The sequence below is a fragment of the Eretmochelys imbricata genome, chromosome 1, assembly GCF_965152235.1.
Source record: "Eretmochelys imbricata isolate rEreImb1 chromosome 1, rEreImb1.hap1, whole genome shotgun sequence".
Taxonomy (NCBI): Eukaryota; Metazoa; Chordata; order Testudines; family Cheloniidae; genus Eretmochelys; species Eretmochelys imbricata.
Genome location: NC_135572.1, coordinates 280,465,860 through 280,490,857, shown reverse-complemented (window position 1 = coordinate 280,490,857; position 24,998 = coordinate 280,465,860). Strand labels below are relative to the sequence as shown.

The window sequence follows — 24,998 nt, the reverse complement described above, 5'->3', positions numbered from 1 at the left end:
TTCGGGCACATTCAGGAAATTTTCAAAGGGACGGCAAAAGGCACATCCTGACACCAGGCTAAATTTCAAGGATAGAGGTATTAGAGTTTCTCAGTGAAACGGCTCTCAGCATTTTTTAAAACCTGGGCAAAACACATTTTCCCCTAATTGTATTCTCAGAAATGGCAGAGCTGTTTAAGCTGAAACATAAAAAACAAAAAACAACACTCTGCCTCTAGTTTAAAATGGTTTAAGTTTGGTATAAAATTATAAGTACAGCTGGGTGAATAATGGATTTTTGTATATACTGGCTATAAAATAAAATAAAGGATAGCTTTCGGTTGAACCAAAAATGAAATTTTTCCATTTTCTGTGGGCAAATTAAAGAGTAAATTAATTTCTGGTCAAAACATTTTCTTCCATCTGCAATAAAATGTTTTGTTTTGATTTCAAGCATTTTTTGTTTGATCATTTTTAAAATAAAATTAAAGAGAAAATTTTGAAATGAAGTTGTTTGAATCAAAAATCAAAACATTTCATTTCAAAAATGTCAAAACAAAACATTTCAGTTTTTTCAGATTTAAGGTTGGTTTTTCTTCTAGCCAAAATAATTTAGTAAAATCAACAGGAATTTGCTACTTGTTTCAGTGTCACCAAGTATGCATTTTTCATCAAAAAAAGTTTTGGTGGAAAAACTTCATTCACCTCTAGTTATATGCAAATAAAAAACAGGGTCAATAAGAACCCTAACAGGGTTTTATAACTTTAAGTACAGGCAGCACTACTTGTGTTGCTTATCAAATATCTATCATCTATCTATCTATCTATCTACATACACACACATACTCATAGTGCCATAGCAGCTGCAATGACACAGAACAACAAAGCATTGATTGTCAGAAAAAAGTATGACTCATCACTGAGGCTGAAGTCCATAGAAAGACTGACATTCCAAAAAGAAGCCTTTTGTCATTTGTCAGAGTACAAAAAGTGTGTGAGAAAAAATAAGTGAGAAAAAACTCCCTTTTTTACTTGCTTAGAAAACATTGTGACTGATGGCTTATGAGAATTTTATCAGGCTCTATAAGCAAGTTCACATTTGGGCTAAGAAAAGAAAAAACGGTTTCAAACCTCTTCTGTAACTGTTCTTCGAGATGTGTTGTACATGGCCAGTCCACTTGAATGGACTGCATGCCAGTGCACTGGAACTGGAGCACTTTTCCCATAGCACCCTTTGGGGAAGAGTATGCACCCTCCATGTGCTTGTGCTGTCTGCTAGGAGCATAAAGGACAGGCTGCCCCAACCACTCTCACTTTCTTCGCAAATTGGAAGACCATATGTGTGATAACTCAGACGAAGAGGAGAAGGAGCGGGGTTGTAGAATGGATGTGTGCAACACGTCTGGAAGAACAGCAGTTATGGAACAGGTTTATAACTATTCTGCCTTCCTTAAGTCATTACACATGTCCATTCCACTTGAGTGAATCACAAGCAGTTCCTGATGGAGGAAGCAAAAAGAAAAGGAGTACTTGTGGCACCTTACAGACTAACCAATTTATTTGAGCATAAGCTTTCATGAGCTACAGCATCCGATGAAGTGAGCTGTAGCTCACAAAAGCTTATGCTCAAATAAATTGGTTAGTCTCTAAGGTGCCACAAGTACTCCTTTTCTTTTTGCGAATACAGACTAACACGGCTGTTACTCTGAAACCTGATGGAGGAAGGTATCAGAGTCTATCTAAACAAGGACTGCAACACTACTCTCCCAAATTAGCATGGTCTTTGGAGGCCTGGGAGATGGTATAATGAGTGGTAAATGTACAAACCAAAGACCAAGGGGCAACAATGCAAATGTCAGAAATGGGAATATAAGTTAAGAAAGGTACTGAAGCCGCCTAAGTCCTTGTGGAGTGAGCTAATGCCCTGTTAGCTAGGTCATAGCTACGCCTCATCCATTTTGTCCAAGAACAAACTTGGTGGTGGTTTGCCATTCTAAATTGTAAACTGGCTTTCACCCAAACAAATCAAATTTTTTAGCCTCTTTGTCCTTGGGAATCAATTTTATCTGGCTTTGCCTCAATTTTTTTGTTTATAGCTGTCACCACTAAAGACACTAGGATAACATGCAAGTCAAAATATTCATGCCCCTGTGATGGAGCTTGATACCTCTTCTCTGTTCTTTTGGCCATGTGTGCTAAAGAAGAGGGAGTCTGTCAAAGGATTTTGGTGAGCCCCAAAGCCACACTAGCAGGGGCATGAATGGTGGTCGTTTTGAACCAACACACCCTGAATCCCCAGAGAATTCCCCAATCCTCTTCAAAGGCTCCTGGTAAATGTTGTAGTCATCGGTGACAGGAGATGATGACTCAAAGACAGTAGACTCATCATGGAGTATATTAGTGTATCAGGCTGGTTTGTTAGTGTAAGAACCTCTGAGGAAGGAAGAAGAATAGCTGTAGATAAACCCTCATGTAGCTGACAGGTAGTACCAAGCTGGAGAATAGCATCTTGTTGGTAAAGCTGGCCCATCATTGGTATCAAGGATAGTTCCAGTTGGGAAACAGCACCTAGAAGGTGGTCTAGTGTCACATAAGTATCGAGGATGGTAGGACTTTGGATGGCACTTGCAGGACAATCTCGTTGTCCAGTGCCAACAAGAAGAGGACCTCAAATCTGGGGGAACTCCCCATAACTTCCAGAAGGGCCAATTTCCTACATTATCATTGAAAAACATTATGGAATTAAGTTTATGTATCTTTGGGATCCATTGTAATAAATGCAAAATTTATGTATTATTGTGGACTAGGATTGTATGTAACCTCTTTAGAGGAGAAAAGTGATCTGAGGCCTGGGAGTTCAGAGGACTATATGGAAAATGTGTCAGAAAAGAAGGGATTTTTGGGATAATTATGTGAAGTGGATTCCCTTGGGAATACCTGGGGAGAGGTTAATGCAAATCCCCCAGCTCTGGCTACGCTAAACACCAGCCTTCCGAAGCTATGTCCTGAGGAGTGGGTCATTGTCTGCTGACTATGTGATCCCTGAGACAAAATCAAAGGCCCGAGCTGTATGAAGAAACAGCTGAACTGCCCAATCTGAATTCTGGTTCTGAATCTGAGACAGTTGTGAACTTGCAACCATGGGAAAAACTCAGTTGTGGATTTTGAAGAACTGACACCTACTAGGGCCTGAGGTTGCAGTTGGGGTGACCTCTGGTAAGCCTTTTAGCTCATGTGTATGTTTTTTATTGTTTTTAGTATGCTTTTACTGTAATGCTTTCACCTTAATAAATACGCTTGCTTAGAAAGAGCTGTGTGATAACTTGCAATTACACTGTTTCTAGCCTTCAAGGAGAAAGCAAAGCACAAACAGTGGCCTTTTAGGCAGTCTGGCTGGCTGGAGATATCACAGTGTAATATCTCAGTGTAATACTGGGAGCTGTACAACTTAGAAATCTCTGGTCAGGAGGAAGAGAGATACGGGTCTTTGTCCAAGAGGTAACAGCTGGGAGCCGGAAACCTTTAAATAGGTGTCCTTGGTGGATTATGGAGGAGGAATACAGGTGCTGTTATCTTGAAACTGTGACAGAGTCATCCTGCACGAGTAGCAAATCCGGTACTAACAAATATAACAGATCCCATGCTGCCACATACACCTTGGCCGTAGGTGGTACTGATAAAACAGCAGGGGGAACAGAACTCAATGCCATAGACAAAGCAGGAAATTGAGTCGTTTTTGATGGTATCCCTTGACTTGGCAGAACTGACAACTTGGTACGGTTTACGGCAGAATGCAGTAAAGAGGATCACCGCACTAAGGATGCCAACCTTGGAATTGATTTCTCCTTATGGGAGTCTGACAAGGATCTAGCCCTTGAAGGAGAAGAGACTGTGGCTGCACGAAGTGAAAACCCCAGATTTCTTATGGCTAGATGAAGCTAAATCACCAGACTTCTTCAGGTGCTTACACAGCACTGAAAATGGGGAATGGTGTCTTCTATCCCAATCCCTTTGGCACAGAAAAGCTGCTACTTCTGGCAGCGCCCTCTTGGAGGGGTTTAGACAGAATCTTCCCATATTTAGTAGCTGGGTACTGAATGAGGGCACACAGTTGCCTCCATCAGAAGGTCTCTAAAACAAACCGCACTTTTCAGATTCCTATTAATTTAACTATTTTCTCTTACAAAAAAACCCCAAAACAACAACCTCTTCTAGAACACAAAGCCCAATTAGAGCCACAACTACATTTAGGAAGACTTCCTACAATGTGGCTTCTGTAGATTTGGTGTTTCTGATCATGTAGATGTGCGTGTGCCCACACACACACACACACAATGGTATTTTGGGTAAGGCACTGGACTGGGATTCAGAACTGTTCTCTTCCTAATATACTAGACACTTCCCATGTGAATGTGACTATCTACAATTGCACTATGCTAGACTGTAGTTTTACAGTCTGCCCTGAGTAAGGGGTAGGGCATAGTTGCATTAGCTCAGGAGCAGACCAGGAGTGACTTGGAGTCACAATTTACACTGCATTGGCCAGTACATGGGCGTGGAAGGAAGGCAGGGAGCTAAGGTTCACCTATGCCTGCTCATTCTTCAGTATAGGAGGAAGAATGCTGCTACTTGTGATATGGGTAGCAAGTGCAGGGGGAATAAGATTGCTCCTTGGATCCCTGCATGAGCAGGCAGCAAACAGGAGTCACTAGTAAATTAATTCCTCATGTGTATAACAAAGATAATTCTCTCCCAACACAAGAGTTTTGTGAGGATAAATTAATGAATGTTTGTGAGGTGTTCAGATACTCTGGTTCCATGCCATACAACAGATAACTAACTATAAAAATAAATTCACTGATATTATGTTTCTAGAATTCATTTTTAGCTGCTGTCAGGAGGGAACCTGGCATCCCAGTTCCTAACTTTCCATTGAGAGAGAGATTTCCCCCGCCCCCCATACATGCTTCACTGGCAGATCTGAGATTGTAAAAGAGCTATCAGTTTTGCGTTTACTCTCCCCTTAAGATGGGGGAGGGAGAATTTAACAACAGGAAGCTATCTACAACACCACCAGATATGTAGCTCGACTTTTGTTGAGAAAAGCAAATCCCTCCAAGTCAAATCATTTTTAAGAACATGTCATGGAGTTAGAAGCACAAGAAACCCATCTGCAACACAGCCACATAAGAGACCCAGAGACAACTCCAATGCTGCCAGCACAACTGATTGAGGAGTCAGCCAAAGAGCCAGATGCTAGTGCCAGAAAAATAGTATTTCACAGCTTGCCATCTAAACCCCTGACTGCAAGCCAGGAAAATGAGAAATAGTACTATGTAATGGTGACAGCACTTCAGTGACCTGACTCAAGTTTTATTAATAAACATTACATTACATTTAAAATGGCAGATGAAGTAAGGTTTCAAAAGGATAAAAAGTGCTCTAACAATACTTGTCCGAGAAAACGTTTGAAGTGAAAACATGTTTGAAAATTTATTTTGAAAAACTATATGTATATGCTATTTTTCTTAATTTTTTATTCAATAATTGGAGTAAGAGGAAAAAGGTCATGTTAATCCATTTCATTGGGGAGTTTTAGTAACGCATAGACCATTTGGGACATGTTCTCTAATTTGTATGGATAAATGTAATACTCGATGCAGCCTAGTAGAACACAAGGATGGGATTTTCAGAAGTGCTCAGCAGTGGCCTAACCTTGCTTCTACTGTAGCCAGTGGAAGAAGAGTTAAGCCATTGCTAAAAGTTTTGGAGAATCTCATCCTAAATGTTCAAGAAACGTTTCTGTAAGGTGGTCTGACATACCTGGTATATTTCTGACATCTCATTTATTGTCATTAGTATTCTATCAGAAGTTCAATCAAAACATGTACATTGTCCAGCAACAATTAAAGTGTTAAACATGGTGGTACACAAGCTTGGTAGGTATAGAGAGACAAGTTCTGTTTGGTTGCACTAAGACCAGAGAATTCACTGGTAATACTTTGGATGTAATTTTTCAAGGTTGCTGTAAAGAACCATGTTTTATAGCTGACTAGAGCTTTTTGGGCTGCTATTGTTGCAACTTCAAGAAAAAACAAAACCCCAAATTGAAACAGATACCTAGGTACCAGGAGAAGGGTCAAGGTTCCAGCAGCCCATGAAAGAGCACCAAGATGCAATTCAAATCACAACTGTGACAAGACAACAAATGTGAGCAATTGTTCAGGGAACTTGTTGGCTACTGGAGTTTGAAGATCAAATTTACATACTAACTAATGCCACTATTGGTATGTTTAGGAAGTTTCTGCCTAGCTGATGTGCCAACATTAGGGAAATAATATTAGAGACTAAGCGTTAGAAACCATCTGTTACTTTTAATATTCAAGTTAGTTTTAATATTCAAATTATCTTGCACATATAATCATATAAGCAACTATAAAAATATGGAATTTTATTGCCCATCTAGAAGTAATTATAAAATGCTGCTTGTACCCCACACCTTTCTATGTAGGAAAACGTATCACTGAGTGGGCTGGTTTATTTTCTAACTGCCAACATCTGACATTCACATATTTTTCTTGGTAAATTGAGAATAATTCTTTTCAATTTTGTGAATTAAAAAGAAGTCAGAGTGTGCATGTTTTTGGCCTAAGAGGGAAAAAAGTTAGTTAATAGGGATTATGGTCTAAGTAAAAGACACAATGGTCACAGCTATTTAGTGAACGTAACCTTAATTAGTTCTGTTAAACTAAAGAATAATACTGGCGAACTATCCTCAAAATAAGTACAAATGTATACTGCTAAAATGTTTAAGGCTTTGTGCTTTTCTCCATAAGTGGCACTGGAGGAAAACCAAAATATGCAGACGTGGGCCAAGGAAACGGGTGGGATGGGTTAGGAAAGAAATGGGTCCATTAAATGGTGCCCCTTTTCTGAGATCTTGTAGAAGCCAAGTATGGAAACTCCAGAGGGATTCAAACCTGCCACTGATGTTGTGAGATGGTCGGACTGGCTGCAGTGTGATCTCCTCCCTCCAAACCCAAAGGGAAAAAATCATGCACAAGGTTCCCCTTCTCTCTGCAACATGGCGACAAAGTTAGAGGAAGTCCTGCCCCAGGGCTCCTGCAGGAGCCATGCTGTCATATAGCTGCAGAAAGGCAAGAATTCAGTTGATAGAACAGGATAGTGGTCCTAGCAGATCCCCAGAACGCCACAATTTTAGTGAATTGAAACATAGGCTTCAACTGCAATGTAAGCATAAAAAGGAAAGTTCACGTGTTGAAACGAGTGGAGTTTCCATTCCCGTATGTGGTAATATTCCACATAATAGATACAAATGGGATGCTACAAATAGGCATAGCAGGGATGCTGCAGATTTATAAAAAAAATTATTATAACCAGCACAGACACTCCCATTCTATCATTCACCAACATGGTAATTATGTGGTAATTTAGTGACACAACTTAAAAAAAAAAAAAAAAAAAGAGTAAAGAACAGGTTCACTGTGGATTTATTAGTATTTAGAAATACACTATATATTCAGTGTACATTCCACATCATTAAATGCATGTAAATGTAGCATATCAATTTAATGGTGTGCATAATTTTAACTACAATATTGCCACACAGTTAAGTGAAAAATTTAAACCTTATTACCCCATAATGTAAATGGCATAACTCTATGTACTGTGCAGAGTGTGTGTGTATAAAAGTATAAAGAAAATAGGAACATTGAGTACTAAGATACTATATCGAATGCAATATTATGGATGTGTTTTATTCATACTACTTACCCAGGCAAATTCACTCCCCAAACATTGCTGCAGATCTTTTACACAAAATGGCAGCATCACCAAATAGCAGATTTAAAAATAATAAATATATCACTGGACAATTAACAACATTTGGAGGTTAGGGTTTAGGTAAACACACAACTACACAGAAAAATACAGTATTGGTAGAGATTAGCATTCCCTTTGTGCTCAAAATAAAAAACAAAGTGAAGTTTATCCACTACTATGTTCACAAACATTGCTTAAACCTTGTTCACTCTTCTGTTGCTCCACAATACAGTGGCATGCAATGTTATATTCACATCAGTGACCTCCAGATAGGAACTGTCAAGACTTATATTACTCGGTGTCCATTTTTATTAGCTAGATCTGCACAAATTGGTGTATCCCCCTAAAAATGCCATGTCCAAGCCCTGACACAAAATTTCAGATCTAACATAAATCATTTTTTCCAGTTTAAATGAACTTCCTTTTAATATGATTAAGTTACATTAGCACCTGAAACACAAATACAGGTACATACCAAGACTAGGACAGAAAGTCGAAGTATGTACAAAACTCAAATATGAGGTACCCACAATATGAGTTTCTTGTATTGCTATACAATAATAAACAACTGGAGATTTGGTCTAGAAAATTGTGCTCTCATGGTTAGAACAGGATAAATGGAGTCCTGAAACTTGGATTCTATTTCTAATGGGAATTTTGCCACAGATTTCAATGAGTTGTAGGATAAGGCATCTGTAAAATAGGATAATGCTCACCCACCTTTTTATCAGTACAAGAGCCTCTGATGAAACTAACTATGTAAGTGCAAGGATATTATTCACAAGAAAAGCACATTAACCTTGGAGTGCATTGTTTTTGAATTAATGCAAAAAGCAGCAGCTGCAGCATGAAAGACACAAGAATTTTAAGTCTGGGCTGCTGATTTTAACTATTTTTTAAGGCAGGTGCAGACTATAATGCTATATCCAATCTACATGCTTCCCTACATTAGACAAAGTAAAATGCACTAACCCCTTTTAAAGCAATGAGACATACGCAGAGACCATCTACAGAGATCAGATTAAATGCACAGCTTGTTTACACACAAGATATTGTTGGTACAAACATTGGTCTAGATCCTGCCATTTGTTTGTGCAAGCATAAGGGCCCACCCATGTGGCAGTACCATAAATATGAACGGTCTCTACTCAGGCACAAGGGTCTACCTGTGCTGATTAGAATGCAGGATTAGGGGCTCAATTATATTTAAAAGACATTTTAAAGCTCAATATGAGATCAATATGTCAAGGAGCAATTAAAGATGCCATTTAATTGCTTTACTAAAGTAATTATATTAATAGTACATTATACATCACATACTAGGGGAATAACTAAGAGAAACATTAAAATCAACTGTGGTAGAGGAAAGACATGCATTAACAGGAACATTATACTACTCCCCATTTATTACTACTTTTCGTTTGTTGAATGCTAACCAGATTTACAAACAGGACCAATTTGAATATTTAATCAGGCTATCAATTTTTAATTATCATACACGTATTGCATGGCATCAGATGTTTACTTAAAAAAAATCACCAAACGCTACAGTGACATCATGAAAAATGTTTTGTTTTTACTTAGCAATGTGGGAAGAGAGCCTGCTATACTGGATCAGCCCATCTAGCCTGATATTCAGCCTCTAACAGCAGGCAAAACCTGTTTCTTCAAGAGAATGTGAAAATTATAAATTGTACTTTTCTAATTTTGTACAGAGAGAGAGAACTACTTTCTGATCCCCATAGATAATCAGTTTACATACTGAAATACAAGACTTGACTACCTATTTAATTGCTGTAATTGCAAATGTATTACGATTTATTTAAAAGTTTAGAACTGTAAGTGCCTGATATAAGTTGAGACTTACCTAGCGGTGAAATATCCGGAGCTGAAAATAAGCATCTAGGTTCTGGTTTAAACTGTAAACAAGATTTCTTCATGCCTTATCTCCACCGGTCCACTCCCAAGTTAACTGAGCAGCCAAAGTCCTCATAACCAAAAACACCATCCCATAACCCCTGTAAATGTCAGCATTGTTCCACCTTCACAGCCACCTGAAGGTGGCCAGTCAAAGGATGCAATCATCACAGCTAAATGCCAGAATAGAAACATCCAGGGGAGACTACAATGGCCATTGAATCATTCAACCTACCCATTCCCCTACCCAGTTCATTTCTGATTCTCCCTCCAAGCACTTCCATCTCACCCCCATTACCATCAAATACAACTCCCCTCTGTTTGAGATCCCAGAACATGAACAGATTACTTTTAACATCTTTATTTAGATTGAAGGGAAATTGACAGCTTTTTTCCTTCTAAGTTCAGGCCTTTATGGTGCATCTACGGTGCATTAGAAGACTGGCAGCATGGCCACGGCTGGCTCCCATAAGCTGTCTCAAGCTTGCAAGACTTGGGCTCTGAGGCTATGAAATTGCAGTTGCAGACATTTGGGCCTGGGCTGGAGCACAGACTCTAAGGCCTAAGCTTGAATGCCTACACTACAATTTCATAGCTCTGCAGCCCAAGTCTTGCAAGATCAAGTCAATTGGCCCAGGCTGTGAGATTCAGTGCTGTGGATGTTTTAACACAGTGTAGACATACCTTGAATGTAAATCTTCACTCAAGAATTAACTTGAGTTATCTACTGCTCTTGAATTAGTCTACCTCAAGAGAGAGCAACCACACTGTGAAACAACACTCACATTATTGTGTCCACATTGAGATTGTATTCACTTGTTTGTGGTGCAGATCCTCTGGCTCTTAGCAATGCAGTAAGCTAAGCTGCTTTTGAATTCTTTCCCAGTGGATTATGGGGAAACTGGTCTGTCTTTTTGGGCACTGTAAACAAGATTTCTTCATGCCTTGTCTCCACCTGCCCACTCCCATTGTGGAAATTGTGGGATGGCATTAGAGGGCTTGCAGCACGTGAGTGGCACTAACCTGCATCTACATTAGAATGCTTGTGTTAGTAGCTGACAAGTTGTGCTCACTTAAGTTTTAGCCTATACCCCCTTTTGGGCTGACCAAATCAAATTAATAGCACCACAGGTCCTGCATTAAGCGGTTTTGTGTGTAGACAGGATTGAAGTTAGGAGTAACAGTTGTGTTAATTTTGCAGGGCAGACAAGCCCCAAGAGTGGTGTGGGTGTTTGCTTTTTGTTTTTGCATCTCCTGCAACAGTTGTTGATATCACTAAAACACAAAGCCTGTATCTAACAACAGAGTAGCAGGGTGACGGGTGCTCTCCCTCCTGCTTTCACAGTACCCCACACAGGTTTGGTAATTGGCTGCTTAACTCCTGTCATGAAGGACAGTGTAATTCCAAGCTTCTCCTCCCCTCTTTGGGGGCATGGAGAGATACACACACTCTCTCCAATCAGAGTCCGGAGATAAAACACTCTCTACTGGTCAGGAGATGGGATCAGATAAACCCATACAGTATGTTACAGAATACAATGTTTTTAAAAGCATTGTTAAAATGATAATAAAAAGAAAACCTGCAGTGCTCAGCAGTTGGCACTATAATCTCAGATCAACAGCTCAAAGTGCCACACTGCTGGCTGGGAGTCTAGTGTCTTCATAGATATTGTAAAGCAATAATATGTTATAAATATAAACAAAGGGGAAGTTGACACCAATCACTGTAAATCAGAAGCTATAAAATGTAGACATTTGATATGGGAAGCTAAAGGTATCAAGGAACAGGTCTATGGCTATTAGGGCAAAGGACAATAAGGATTTTTCTTAAATACGCCAAGAACAAAAACAAAACAAAGCAGAAGATTTATAGTATGGCAGTGTTAAGATTGTTAATAATGATTCACAAAAAGTGTGTGTTTAATAAGTATTTTTGTTCTTTATTTTGAAAGATGGATGTATATTCATATCTTACAGTGGTAAAGAAATAATTTCTATTCCAACAATAACTAAGGAGTGTGTTAAACAGCATCTATGTTTAAACATTTTTAATTCTGGGGAACTAGATAACTTGCACCCCAAAATCTTAATAGAAATTGAACCTGTGAACCACTGTTAATTTTTTAATATATCTTGGAACACTGTTTCCAGTCCTCTGGAATTTCTCCAAAGCTAGTGCATCAATATTTATAAATGGGCAAACAGAATGACCTGTGAAACTTTAGGTAGGATAGCTTGACAGTGATGTCAGGCAAAAAAAATCAGTGAACAGCTAGTATGGAATGCAATCAGTGAAGAATGGTAGCATAATTAATGCCAATCAGGGAGCTTTAATGAAAAATAGATCTTGTCAAACAAACTTAATAACCTTTTTCGATTAGACTGTAATCTTGGTTGAAAAAAAGGAAACGTGTTGACAAAAATATACTTAGACTTCTGTAATACATTTGATTTCATACTGCACAATATTCTGATTAAAATTAGCACTATAGAAAGTCAGTGTAGCACATTAAATAGGTTAAAAATTGTTTAGTTGATGAATCTTCAAAAGTAAATGGATAATCATCAACAAATGGTGGTGTTTCTAGTAATTTCAATAGAATCTGTTATTGACCCACTGGTAGTCAATATCTTTATCAATAATCGAGAAGAAAACATAAAATAATTTTTGATAAAATTTGCAGATCACAAAGATTGGTGGAATAGTAAATAATAAAGACAGGTCAACTCTACAGAGTAATCTGGGTCACTTGGTAACCACGGCTCATTCAAACACCATGAATTTTAATATAGCCAAATACAAGGACACATGGTCTAGGAACAAGTAACCTAGATCAAACTGGCAGAATGTGGGAGTGGGTCTACCTTGGAAAGCAGCGACACTAAAAATAACTAAGGTGTTATGATATATAACCAACTGAACAAGAGTTTGCAGTGTGATATAACAGCTGAGAGTGCAAATGTAATCATTGGTTGTATAATAAGTAGGGGAATATCAAGTAGGAGGAGGAAGTTGGTATTACATATGTATTACTGCATTGGTAAGACCACTGTCTGATTACTTTGTCCAGTTCTGGTGTCCACACTTCAAAAAGGATGTGGAAAAACCGACAGAGGTTCAGAAAGAGAGCTACAAGAATGATTCAAGATCTGGAAAACTTATAGTGAGCCCTGGTCTACACTAGGACTTTAGGTCGAATTTAGCAGCATTAAATCGATGTAAACCTGCACCTGTCCACACGATGAAGCCCTTTATTTCGACTTAAAGGGCTCTTAAAATCGATTTCCTTACTCCACCCCTGACAAGTGGATTAGCGCTTAAATCGGCCTTGCTGGGTCGAATTTGGGGTACTGTGGACACAATTCGACGGTATTGGCTTCCGGGAGCTATCCCAGAGTGCTCCATTGTGACTCCTCTGGACAGCACTCTCAACTCAGATGCACGATTGTTTGCCGTTGCTCTGACGCAGGGAGGGGCGACTGACGACACGGCTTACAGGGTTGGCTTACAGGGAGCTAAAATCAACAAAGGGGGTGGCTTTACATCAAGGAGTATTTCAGGCAGGACTTCATGGAGGGTTCCAATAAGAAATGGTGCACCTAAGTTATTGTTCTTATTGGAACAAGGAGGTTAGTCTGGCCTCTGATTGATACATGGCTAGATGATAGATACATCGCTGCACCTTCTCTGTGAGTGACTGCAGTGTGACCTAGAGGAATGAGTCCCCTAGACGGGGGGAAGGGGGGTGTGTGCAAATGAGTACAAAACAAATCTGGTCTATTTCTTGTTTTGATACACTCCATTTATCTTTTACATCTTTGGCTGGCTGCAGACGGTGCAGAAGGACTGCATGCCATCCACATCTCATGGCTGCTCGGCAGAAGATGGTACAATAGGACTGCTAGCCATCCTCATCTCTTGCCTGCCCGGCAGAAGATGATGCAATAGGACTGCTAGCAATCCGTATTACCTGCCTGCTCACCATAAGATGGTTCAATAGGACTGACTGCAGGACTAAAGAGAATGACTTGATCAAGTCACTCCAAATTTAGTCCCTGCGCCCATGTCTGCCCAGGCACTCCTGATCGACCTCACACAGGCGACCAGGAGCACCTCGGACATGACGATGATGCCTACCAGTCCTATTGCACCGTCTGTTGCCACAAGGCAATGGGTTGCTGCTGCTGTGTAGCAATGCAGTACCGCGTCTGCCAGCACCCAGGAGACATACGGTGACAGTGAGCTGAGCAGTCTCCATGCTTGCGATGGTATGGCGTCTGCACAGGTAACTCAGGAAAAAAGGCGCAAAAAGATTGTCTGCCCTTGCTTTCATGGAGGGAGGGAGGGAACGGGGGCCTGACGATATGTACCCAGAACCACCCGTGACAATGTTTTAGCACCATAAGGCATTGGGATCTCAACCCAGAATTCCAATGGGCAGCGGAGACTGCAGGAACTGTGGGATAGCTACCCACAGTGCAACACTCTGGAAGTCGACTCTAGCCTTGGTACTGTGGAAGCACTCCGCCGAGTTAATGCACTTAGAGCATTTTCTGTGGGGACACACACACTCGAATATATAAAACCGATTTCTAAAAAACTGACTTCTATAAATTCGACCTAATTTCATAGTGTAGACATACCCTGAGAGTCTTAAAACACTGTTTAGTTTATTGAAGAGAAGGTTAAAAGAGCTCATGTGGTCTGGATTCATAAACACCTAAAACAGGAGACGTTTTCTGATAGTAACAGATAAAAGCATAACAAGGGATTCTCCATCACTTGAAATCTAAGTCAAGATTGGAGATCTTTCTTAAAAACATATGCTCTAGCTCAAGCAGATGTTAGCTTCATGCAGAAATTACTAGGTGAAATTCCCTGGCCTGAGATATGCAGGTGGTCAGCCTGGAAAATCACAGTGGTCCCTTCTGCTCTTAACTATTAATTAGTATTTTTTCCTCATGCACAGAAACACAATAGGCACTCCAATGCTGCTTATTGCTAGTTATTGACCACATAGGGAGTAACATGACAGCAGCAGGGAGAGCCACTGTAATGGAGCTGACATGGACATAAGTCACTTCCATCATTTAAAGTGGAGCAGGTGGCTGCATTCCTTGACTGAACGAGATGTTAGCAGTGTAGTCAGTAATAGGATAAACAGAATTCTACGGCCTTGACTTGAGAGTTGTCAGATAAGCAAAGGAGGAACAGCTTTTAAATCAGTTGCAAAGAGAAATACACTTTATTTTAAAGTGCTTTATTACTCATTTTGAATCTTAAATATTTTTATTTTTTGTTTTGTTAAACAAGCATTTCATTCAAATTTTGCAGCACACATGGTTGTCAGCATCCTGTACCAACCTCAGACTCACGCAATGGTTAGGAATAACAGGGTAAGTCAAGGGCACTGTTCCAGCCTCAATGTCTTGTTCCCTAGTTTTGTGTCAGTTTGTGCCAAAGCCTTAGCATACAACTTCAGACAAAAAAATATAACCCATTAACTTTTAAGGGAAGGGGAAAACACAAATTACACACACTATAAACACAACCACCACCAAACATTTTCATCATTTTTAAATTCAGTTAAATTAACTGAATAATAAAATATTCAACTACATTCACTTGTGCCACTATATCCAAAACAAGAGGGGTTTTAAAGATTTATGGAACTGGTGAACACAAGCTTCATTATTTTCCATTGAACTAAGACTCACAAATGGCATTCAGAACAGTAATAAATCATATTCTAGGTCAGCAGAAAGATCATTACAAGCTGACAGTCCAAGTGAAAGAAACGCTTTTCTGGAAGTGCTTTAGTAGTTATTTCCTGTGTGAAAGACTAGCTGCTGGTTTTTGCATTCCTCAGGGTACAGTTCTTCTCAGAGGATGTTACTCTTCCACAGGAAGAGGAAGGAACCAGTTGTTATTGGATGTGTGGGTTGATAGCTGTCGGACATTTTCTACGTGTCTCAGAATCAGCTGTGAGAACTTGGATAAACAGCTTAGATTCTCAGCCCAGGGAAAACATTCCTATGACAGCTTACAAGTACAGTATCTCAGGAAGTTATGGGACAGAAATAATACCTGGAACTTTTACACCTCCAGTTCCCAGAAATGTGCTGATTTACTAAAGGAACTACAAAAAAGAATAGGCTGACTTGATAAACTTTCTTTAACTATTTCACTTAACACTGTGTTTTGCTGCCACATTAAAAAAACATTTATAATTTTTTTTTTTGCCAGCTCTAACTCACATACACAACTACTAGAAAATAACCAGTTAGTTTTACAACATGAAACAAAATATTAAGAATTTCATTACTAACCATGTTTATTATAGTATTGCCTAAGGGCCAGCCAAGAATGAGGCCCCATTGCCAACCCTATCTTAAAGAGCTTACAATCTAAATAGACAAGACAGACACAGGATTGGGGAAAGGGTATAACTAGAGGCAGATTTTGTGGGGCCCTGGGCCAGAGCAAGTGGGAGCCCGTCCCCACCCCTTCTGCCTGCAGTCTCACCTGCCCCTCCCCGGTGTTCCTGTTGGATAAACGGGGTCAAGGGCCGGGGGCTTGCCCCACCCCTCCCCAGCGCTCCTGTCGGGGCATGGGGTCGGGGCCTGGCTCCCTGGCAGGAGTGGCGGGTGGGCAGAGAAGGTTGGGGGGGCATTTTTCCAGGGCCCCCCTCCCTAATTGCCCAGGGCCCCAGGACACAGGCTCCGTTGGCCCAGTGGCTAATCCGCCACTGAGTATAACACACAAGCAGAGTGAACAAGATGATGGTGGCAAACATCATGTCAGTTCCATGATTCTTTCCACCCATTGGGTGGGATTACTTAGGAGTGGATTGGCTAAATGGAAACAAACGGAAAGAGATGGGAGGAAGAGAGACAGGGGAGAAGAGGGTAAGAGGTGCAGGTACAGAGTGAAGCTGAGGTGAAGAAATTGTGAGGAAGGGGGAAATAGGAAGGAGAGGAGTGGAGCAAATTGCCAATCAACACAGGGCAAAGAAAGTCCAGTCAGAACTGTAAAACAGTTTTCTGAGGGCTTGTCTACATGGTCAGTTAGGGTGTGGCAAGCTGGGATGTAAATCTGCAATGCTCTACCCTGCCACACACTAAATTATTGTGTGGACCCTACCACCATACACACAAATTCTATCATGAGGTTTGACCTGCTGCTGTTTGAACAGCACAGTTAGCGTGTGGTAGCTGGGACCACACAGCGACTTAGCGTGTGGCAATAGCACTGTCAGGGCCGGCTCCAGGTGCTTGGGGTGGCAGCTAGAAAGGGGAGGCAGTGTTTCTGCGGCGGCAGCAATTTGGCAGCAGCTCCTCTGTCCCGCCAGCCGCTGTGGCAAGATGGCAGCAGCTTCTCCCTTTTGCCGTCCGCAGCGGCAGTTTTTTTTCACTGCTTGGGGCGGCAAAACCTGTAGAGCTGGCCCTGAGCACTGTACATTCACATCCTGGTGCAGGAGGCATACTGTATCTCCACATGGACAAGCTCTGACTGTCCAGAGATCCCTGCTTTGGCTGCTATTCTTCTAATGGCTTACCTTTGGATAATGGGATCGCAGGGTGTCCATTGCCAAGGGGGGGGGTGTCAGACAAAAGGTTTGCACGCACCTGGTGTGCCCTCCTAGAGGCCCAAAGCCGGGGACAGTGCCTAAACTGTGCTCAGCCCCAGAACACTAGTGGTACATGGAATGCAGAGTTTGGATCCCAACAGCAGCCGTTTTGCAAGTGTCCAGCCAGGGGAGCTTGACTACATCTGGTACAAATCTACTACTCTGCAATTGTACAGTGCTTCACAAAACAGGGCCTTGGTCTTGGTTGGCCCTTAAGCACTACTGTTATAAACATGATTAATTACTTTACTTATTAACTAATACTGTAGCTGAACCAATGTATTTATTTGGCACAGGCTACATACTTAAAAATAGCACAGGAAATCTTCCTCTCCAACTATCTAGGATATTAAGTCAAGTTCAGTCTTCAATTCACTCAAAGCACTATTAATGAACACCCTGACATGTATTACTTAATTATGCAGCAGTGCAACATACATTCCCAATTCTTTCTTAGTATACTAGTAGTTATATGTCCTGTTAGAATATCATCATTATAAACAGTGCAAAGGAAGGCCATTAAGATCACATTCCTCCCTTATTACATATGTATTACTTCTCTCTTGTGTATAGCTAATTTTTAGATCCATTATCAATTGCACTAGCATGCCTCTTAAATCAGGTACACTACACATGTCAAGTAATTGTGATGGGGTCAGAACCAGAGAATCAAAACCTGTGACAATTTGGGGATTCGGTCTATGTACAATTTATGAATTCTGATTGATGAAATTATTTAATGATACAACAATTTCATGTCTCACTGTATGTGCAGTCAGCCATGGGGCTGTATTATGCATTTCCAAGACCAGGGACAATGGACAGTTGTTAAGGCTAATGACTATATTCCAGTTGAGAAACTAGCTCAACCTACAGGTTTCAGAGTGGCAGCCGTGTTAGTCTGTATCCGCAAAAAGAAAAGGAGGACTTGTGGCACCTTAGAGACTAACAACCTAGTTTGTCTGCAGAGGGGGTAGGATTTGGAGCAGTAGAATTTTCCCAGCAGCAGAACAAAAGGAGCCAGGTGTTAGTGGTAAGACTTACAAACTCAAGAGAAAGAAAGTGAGGGGCATGCTATTCTGGGAGGAGGGCACAGGGAGTGCCAGCGCTGTTTAACTCTGGAATGAGGCAGAGTAAAAGGAAGCTGACTTGGAGAAGGAGAGACTCCATGATTTGGAGGAGCAGGATTCAGAATTCCTCAGAGAACTCTGACATAAGCAAAGGAAATGCTCCAGAATGATGAGGAAACTGAGGCAGGAAAGTGTGTATAGGGTTTTATTATATTTTTCTGGATCTGTAGGTCTTCTATGCTATCTAAATAAAAAGAATAAGTGTGCTTGGAAACCTTTGCAAGGCCTATCTGTGTCTGTTTGCTTCATCTATCACATGCTCCTGAAGAGTTAAACCATAAACCTAGTGTGCCCACACAGTTGGAGCTGAGGGAATGAGTGTGCTTAAGCTACTGGGGAGGCTGGGTGGGTCAGCACTGGTCCTGGGGACTAGAGCAGCTGGGCTTCAGGATCCCATTTTCTTGAAGGAGTAACAGAGAGAGCTTGTACCCAGGAAATGTGCAAGAGAGGCCAAAGAGAGAAAGACAATATTGTAGCATACGCTGACTAAGGGAAGTTTAAGAGCACACGAATTTAGGGTATTGTACAGGCCAGGGCAGAGGGGATGGTTGATGAACAGTATGGATCCCTGTTCAAAACTGTAGAGAGAAGAACAGAAGGGTCCCTTCTTCCCTCACTTTTTCTTAGAGGAAATTTTCTTTGTTCTCCTCTGTTCCATGTAATTCTGATGCTGCATGAAGGTAGGGAAGAAAGCTGGTGCCCCAAGAAGAGAGGTATCAATGGTAGCTTCTTCCAGTAAGGTAGGGAAAGAGCTGGGGATGACAATTCATCTATACTGGTAGTAGTCACATTCCAGAATGTAATTTCAATTGTGTGTCAAAAAAAACTGCTAGAGTTCTGGATAGGTACCTTTCTCGGGAGGGGTTATGGGCGAGGAAGGGGAGTCTATGTTAATGTCTGTGAAAATAAATAAAACAAAATCTTTTCTGCTTTTAGCATTGAGAAATCCAGACACCTACTACTAAAGGGGCTTGGACTAGTTAGCAATATTTCACCTTTCTGAATAATAATTTCTGAGCATTAACTTTTGTTCCTAATCCCTTCTTTAAAATGTTACACTGTTTCAAAAAAAAAAAAAAAAAAAAGTTTGATCCCTTCAAATTAATCTACTCCTCACCAAGAAAAACGGAACTATTCTTATCCCCCCCCTTAAAATATTTAGCACACAGTTTTAACTGTAGAGTCAATATTGTGTACGAATAACAAATACATCATGCCTTTGATAACTATCAATGGAGGAGAGGACAGCAAATGTGTATTACAGGCAGCATGGCTGGTTCAGACTTCACACTGCTCTGCTTCCTTCAAATCTTGTTTATATGAGCAAGGTCAACAGATGGAACACTAGAGAGCGTTCAGTGATTTCCTGCTGCTGTCAGAACAGCTAGCGAGACATCAACTTACCCCGGGGTTTATCATGGGACCTGAGGTTAACCGTGCATTGGTTTGCACACTTAATTGAATAAATACACCCTCAACATAAAAGCAAAAATCAAAGGGTGGGGCAGAAAGAAACAGTCCTACAGGAAAAACAAAAGTCCTTTCCAACTTTTACTTTTTCGTAACTCAGGAACACAAAGACAATACTAAGTTGTCAGACAATACTAAGCTGTACAGTAAGAGTGGGGGAGGGAGAAGGCAAGTAGTGTTTTGAATGGGGCTTCAATAATATAGAAGAGAAAAAGCCACCTTTATAACAAAAACAGGCTAAATAGTCTGAGATTCTCACACATTAAAGAACTGTAATCTGTGATTCTATATCTTACCAATGAAGAATGTTGTTATTCGAAAGATCAATGTGTTTTTAATGAGGTACATTTACTATTCATTATACATTTAGCAGATTAATTACAAATTATTGGCATTATTTGAGGGGGACAATAAGTGAATTACTTTTTCCACCTTGATTTTGAAGATAGTACAAAATTTAGTTTTTCACTTTTACATCTTTATAAATTGTGTTCTTTCAAGTAGGTTTTTCTAAATCTCTGCTTACGTAAGTGGTTAGGAGGTGGCTCTGAACTGGTTTTGCAATGTTGTCTAGTAACTAGGATACCCCGGTGCCACAACATTTACTGAAATATTCTTTTTGTCTTCACAAGTGAACTCTCTCTTCCTATATATATTTTGTCCATAAAGTAATATTTCAGTGGTCCCCAGACTTTTTTTGGGACCCTCCACCCCCATCTATAATGGAACTTCTCTGGGCCCCGCCCTGCCCTTCAGGACTGTGATTGGGAACTGGGGCTGGGAGCAGAGCCGCAGTCGGGGCTGGGAGTCGGGCTGTGGTTGGGGCCGGGAGCGCTGGAGCTGGGGCCAGAGCTACGGCTGGGACAAGGGGGTGGTCCCTCCCCGCCCCATGTGGAGGCTAGCCTGGGCCCCGCCATGTCCCTCTGAATGTTCCCTGCCCACCCCCCCCCCAGGCCCGCCCAGTTTGTAGTATTTATTGGCTGCAGGGGGGAAATATTCAGAACTGGCAGTCTCTTCTTGCTAACAATGGTGCAAATTCCAGTTATCCTATTATTCTTGTATGAACAACAAAAAACAAAGAAAAGCTAACACACAGACACATCTAGGGATTGCTTTCCTTCCTCATTCTACTGAAACAGACAACAGAACTAATAATCAATAGTCCATAGTGCCCAAGACCTATTTCAACATGTAATTCAATAACTCCCAATGCTTTCATAATTATAATAAGGCAGCAAAATACTCCGTACTGAAGGTTATAGAGACTTTTCTCATTAGAAGTCTCATTCTGTCCCTTCATCTAAAATACACAAAAAGTCATATCACTCAAAGATGGTAGGATGTATCTTGGTTCAAGGTAGAATTTTCCCACCAAGTAGAAAGGTGAATTGGACAGGGGATTTATAAATTAGAATACCTAAAAAGGTGGTAGTTCAAAATTTTAAAAATTAACATTTTTTGACACTTTGTAGCAATACCCCCACCAAAAAAATAGATAGAAACATTCTTCCTGGAAGATTGGGGCCTTATTGAGTTTCCTATGATTTACAGGGCCCTTATACAAGGGTCCTAAGGCAAGGGATACAGAACGCCCTCAAAACAGCAAAGGACTAGGCTCGCCAAGGGAAAGTTTAGTGAGAGCTCCCCCAACTAATCTCCTAAAATTTATAAGGATTTTGGGGAAAGAAGCCTTCTGTGGCTTTCCAAGGGATTAATGCACTCAAGGCTGGGGGAAATTGAGCTCCTTTTCTAGAGATCTTCGGAGTGTGTAAATTTTGCCCTCCAGGCAACCTCGCAAACCACAGTGTAGAAGTGGAAATACCCTATCTTCACCTTAAAGTTTTTTGTTATTAATATTACCATGGCACCAAGGAGCCCAAGTCACGAATCATTGTGCTAGATGCTGTACAAACACAGAATAAACAAAAAATTACTCCTCAAAGAATTTACAGTCTACGTATAAGACAGGAAATAACAGATGGATACAGAGATGGGGAAGTACAAGTGAACGATGAGACAATATTGCTCAGCATGATAGGCAGTAGTTTCAACACAGCAGCAGCCTGACCACTGTCACGTTACTTGGAAGCATCACAGCAAAGGAGAATTTCAAGGATGGCTTTGAAGGAGAATAATAAGGTTGCTTTGTGGAGCTGCCCAAAATGTGAGGGGCGGCATAAAAGAAAGCATGAAGGTTTATGAAAAATGAACAAGTGGGAGATAGAGGCTAGTGTCACGGGCTGGTTGGATGTGGGAGTCAACATCTCAATAGTGAATGAGAGACTTAAAAGTGAAGACAAGCAGCTTATGTTTGATGTGATAAAAAGGGGAGCCAGTGGAGGGTGGCAAATAGGGGAGTGATATGGTCAAAACAACAGGCTGGGTAAATGATCTTTGAAGCAGAATTCTGGACAGAGCTGAGTGGGGAAAGACTGTATTTGCCACGGCCATAGAAAAAAAGGATGTTGCAATAATTGAGACATGAGATGATTCGTGGGGAGGGATAGCTCAGTGGTTTGAGCATTGGCCTACTAAACCCAGGGTTATGAGTTCAATCCTTGAGGGGACCATTTAGGGATCTGGGGCAAAAATTGGGGATTGGTCCTGCTCTGAGCAGGGGGTTCGACTAGATGACCTCCTGAGGTCCCTTCCAACCCTGATATTCTATGATGAAGTCTGGATGACAGTTTTAGCTATGTGAATGGATAGGAAAGGCTGTATCTTAAATATACTGTGCAGAAAGAACTGGCAAGATTTAGATATAGCCTAGATGTAAGGACTACTGACGGGTCCAAGTTGAATATGACACCCAAGTAACAGATCTGAGTGACAGGCAAGATTGTGGCGTTGTCCACAGCGATCAAGAAAGGAGGCTGTGGGTAGGAGATGGAGTGTGGGGGGGAGATTAGGAACTTTGTTTTAGCCATGTTGAGCTTCAGCTGATGGCTAGACCAGCCCAGGAGATGTCACACAGACAGGCCAAGATTTTAGTTTAGACAGAAGGAGACAAGTCTGGAGCAGAGAGGTAGATTTGTGAGTCATCAGCATTGAGATGATACTTAAATTTGTGTTTGTGAATGAGATTATCATGTGTTAAGGTGCCGAAGGAGAAGTGAAGGACACCAAAGACGGAATGCTCACAGACAGTAAGGAGGGGGATGGGAAAGCTCCTCCAAAGGATACGCTGAAGGAGCGAATAGAGAAGTAGAAGAAGAAAACCAGGAGAGGACGCAATTACAGAAGCCAAGGGAGGCCAAGATTTCAAGAAGAGCATGGTCAATGGTGTTGAAGGTGGTTGATTGGCCAAGGAGGATGAGGATGGATTATTGGTTCTGAGATCTGGCTAAGAGGCCATTGGAGACTTTGGTGAGAGTGTCTTCAGTGGAGTGAAAGGGGCACAAGCTGGACTGGAGAGGGTCTAGGATGGAATTGCAGGAAAGAAACTTCACATAGTGTGTTCAGTGAGCTTACCGATGAAAAGAAGAAGGGACAGTTGGAGAGAGAAGGTTTTGGGTTTTTTGTTTGTTTTGGTTTGGTTTTTTGTTAAGCTGGGAGAGACTAAAGCATGCTTGTATTGTGAGGCAATACAAGAGAAAAGAAAGATGTTAAGGAGAAGAGTATGGGAGAGGATGAGAGTGGGCACAAATGAGATCAAGAGCTGGGATGAGATGGAGTGACTAGGGCAAGTGAAGGGGTGACAGTAGAGAAGAAGTAGGAAAGAGTTGTAGGAGGAGATAGAGAAAAGGGAAGTTCACATTGTATTTTGTCATTTTTCTCTTGGAAGAAAAATCAGTGAGGTCCTGTGAGGAGAGAAAAGGGGAGGATTTGAGGAATGAGTCACAGGTGGCAAAAAGGCAGCTGGAATTGAGAATGTGGAATGCAATTAAGTTGGACAAGTAGAGTTGTTCAGCTAGGACGGGATGGCCAACCTGAGCCTGAGAAGGAGCCAGAATTTACCAATGTACATGGCAAAAAAAGAGCCACAGTAATACATCAGCAGCCCCCATCAGCTCCCTCCCCCGCTACCCCCAATACTTCCTGCCTGCTGGCAGCCCTCCCTCCCTGTGCCTCCAGCCCCCTCCCTCCCTGTGCCTCCTGCCCACCGTGATCAGCTGTTTCTCAGTGTAAAGGAGGCTCTGGGATGAAGGGGGGAGGAGCAAGGGTGCAGCAGGCTCAGGGGAGGGGGCAGGAAGGGGCGGAGTGGGAGCAGGGCATGGGGTTGAGCAGTGGAAAGTTGGCACCTGTAGCTCCAGCCCCAGAGTCAGCACCTATGCAAGGAGCCGCATATTAACTTCTGAAGAGTTGCATGTGGCTCCAGAGCCACAGGTTGGCCACCCCTGAGCTAGGAAGATGGCAGAACTGAAAGTGTAGAGAATGAAATGTAATGATCACAGTGGTCCCACTGATTGTTTGGCAGGCTTCCTACTTCTGATGCACTTAATTTTTTTTGCTGTTTCACTCTTGTGACTGTAACTTTTAATTTTCACTTAAATAGCTTCCTTATTTTTGCATGGTTAATCTTTCTGAAGTTAAATGCTACTATGGTGGTCTTTTTTTGGTATTTTCTCTACACTACTTACAAGAGTTATAAAATAAATACCCAGTAAAGTGAGTGGATTATTTTGACCCCAGCTAGGTTAAAGAGCTAAATTTTCTCAGTGACGCTGAAAACACAACAGCAAAATTGCCAATGAGATCAAAGCATTTGAATTACAAAAGCCCTTGCCAAATGTTAGGTGAGGATTTCATTTTGGCTGGGGAGGAAAGACGGTTAAACAGCACTACAACCTCTATAGAGCATTTCATCCAAGGATCTCAAATCACTTTTAAAACATTAAATAACTCTTACCACACACCTGTATGTAGGGGTTACTACCACCATTTTATAGATGGAGACAGAGAGATCAAGTGACATTCACGGTCACACAAAATCTGAGGAAAGACGGAGCAAAACACAGTCTTGTTGCACAGTCCGGTGCTTTAAGCATAAAATCATCCATCCACTCTAGCCAGCTACTTATGATGATTA

General features: G+C 41.2%; 1 protein-coding gene across 4 annotated transcripts in view; it reads right to left on the bottom strand.

Moving 5' to 3' along the window:
- POC1B (POC1 centriolar protein B) overlaps positions 1 to 24,998 on the bottom strand; it is a 101,866-nt gene that overhangs the window by 25,058 nt on the left and 51,810 nt on the right. The window contains exon 11 of one of the 4 annotated variants that reach the window (XM_077832501.1): positions 24,826 to 24,901. The exons of the other annotated variants lie outside the window; for them this stretch is intronic. Within the exon in view, the coding sequence (XP_077688627.1) occupies positions 24,842 to 24,901 (60 nt within the window). The 3' untranslated portion in view covers positions 24,826 to 24,841. The remainder of the gene's footprint in view (positions 1 to 24,825; positions 24,902 to 24,998) is intronic. 4 annotated transcript variants of the gene reach the window in all.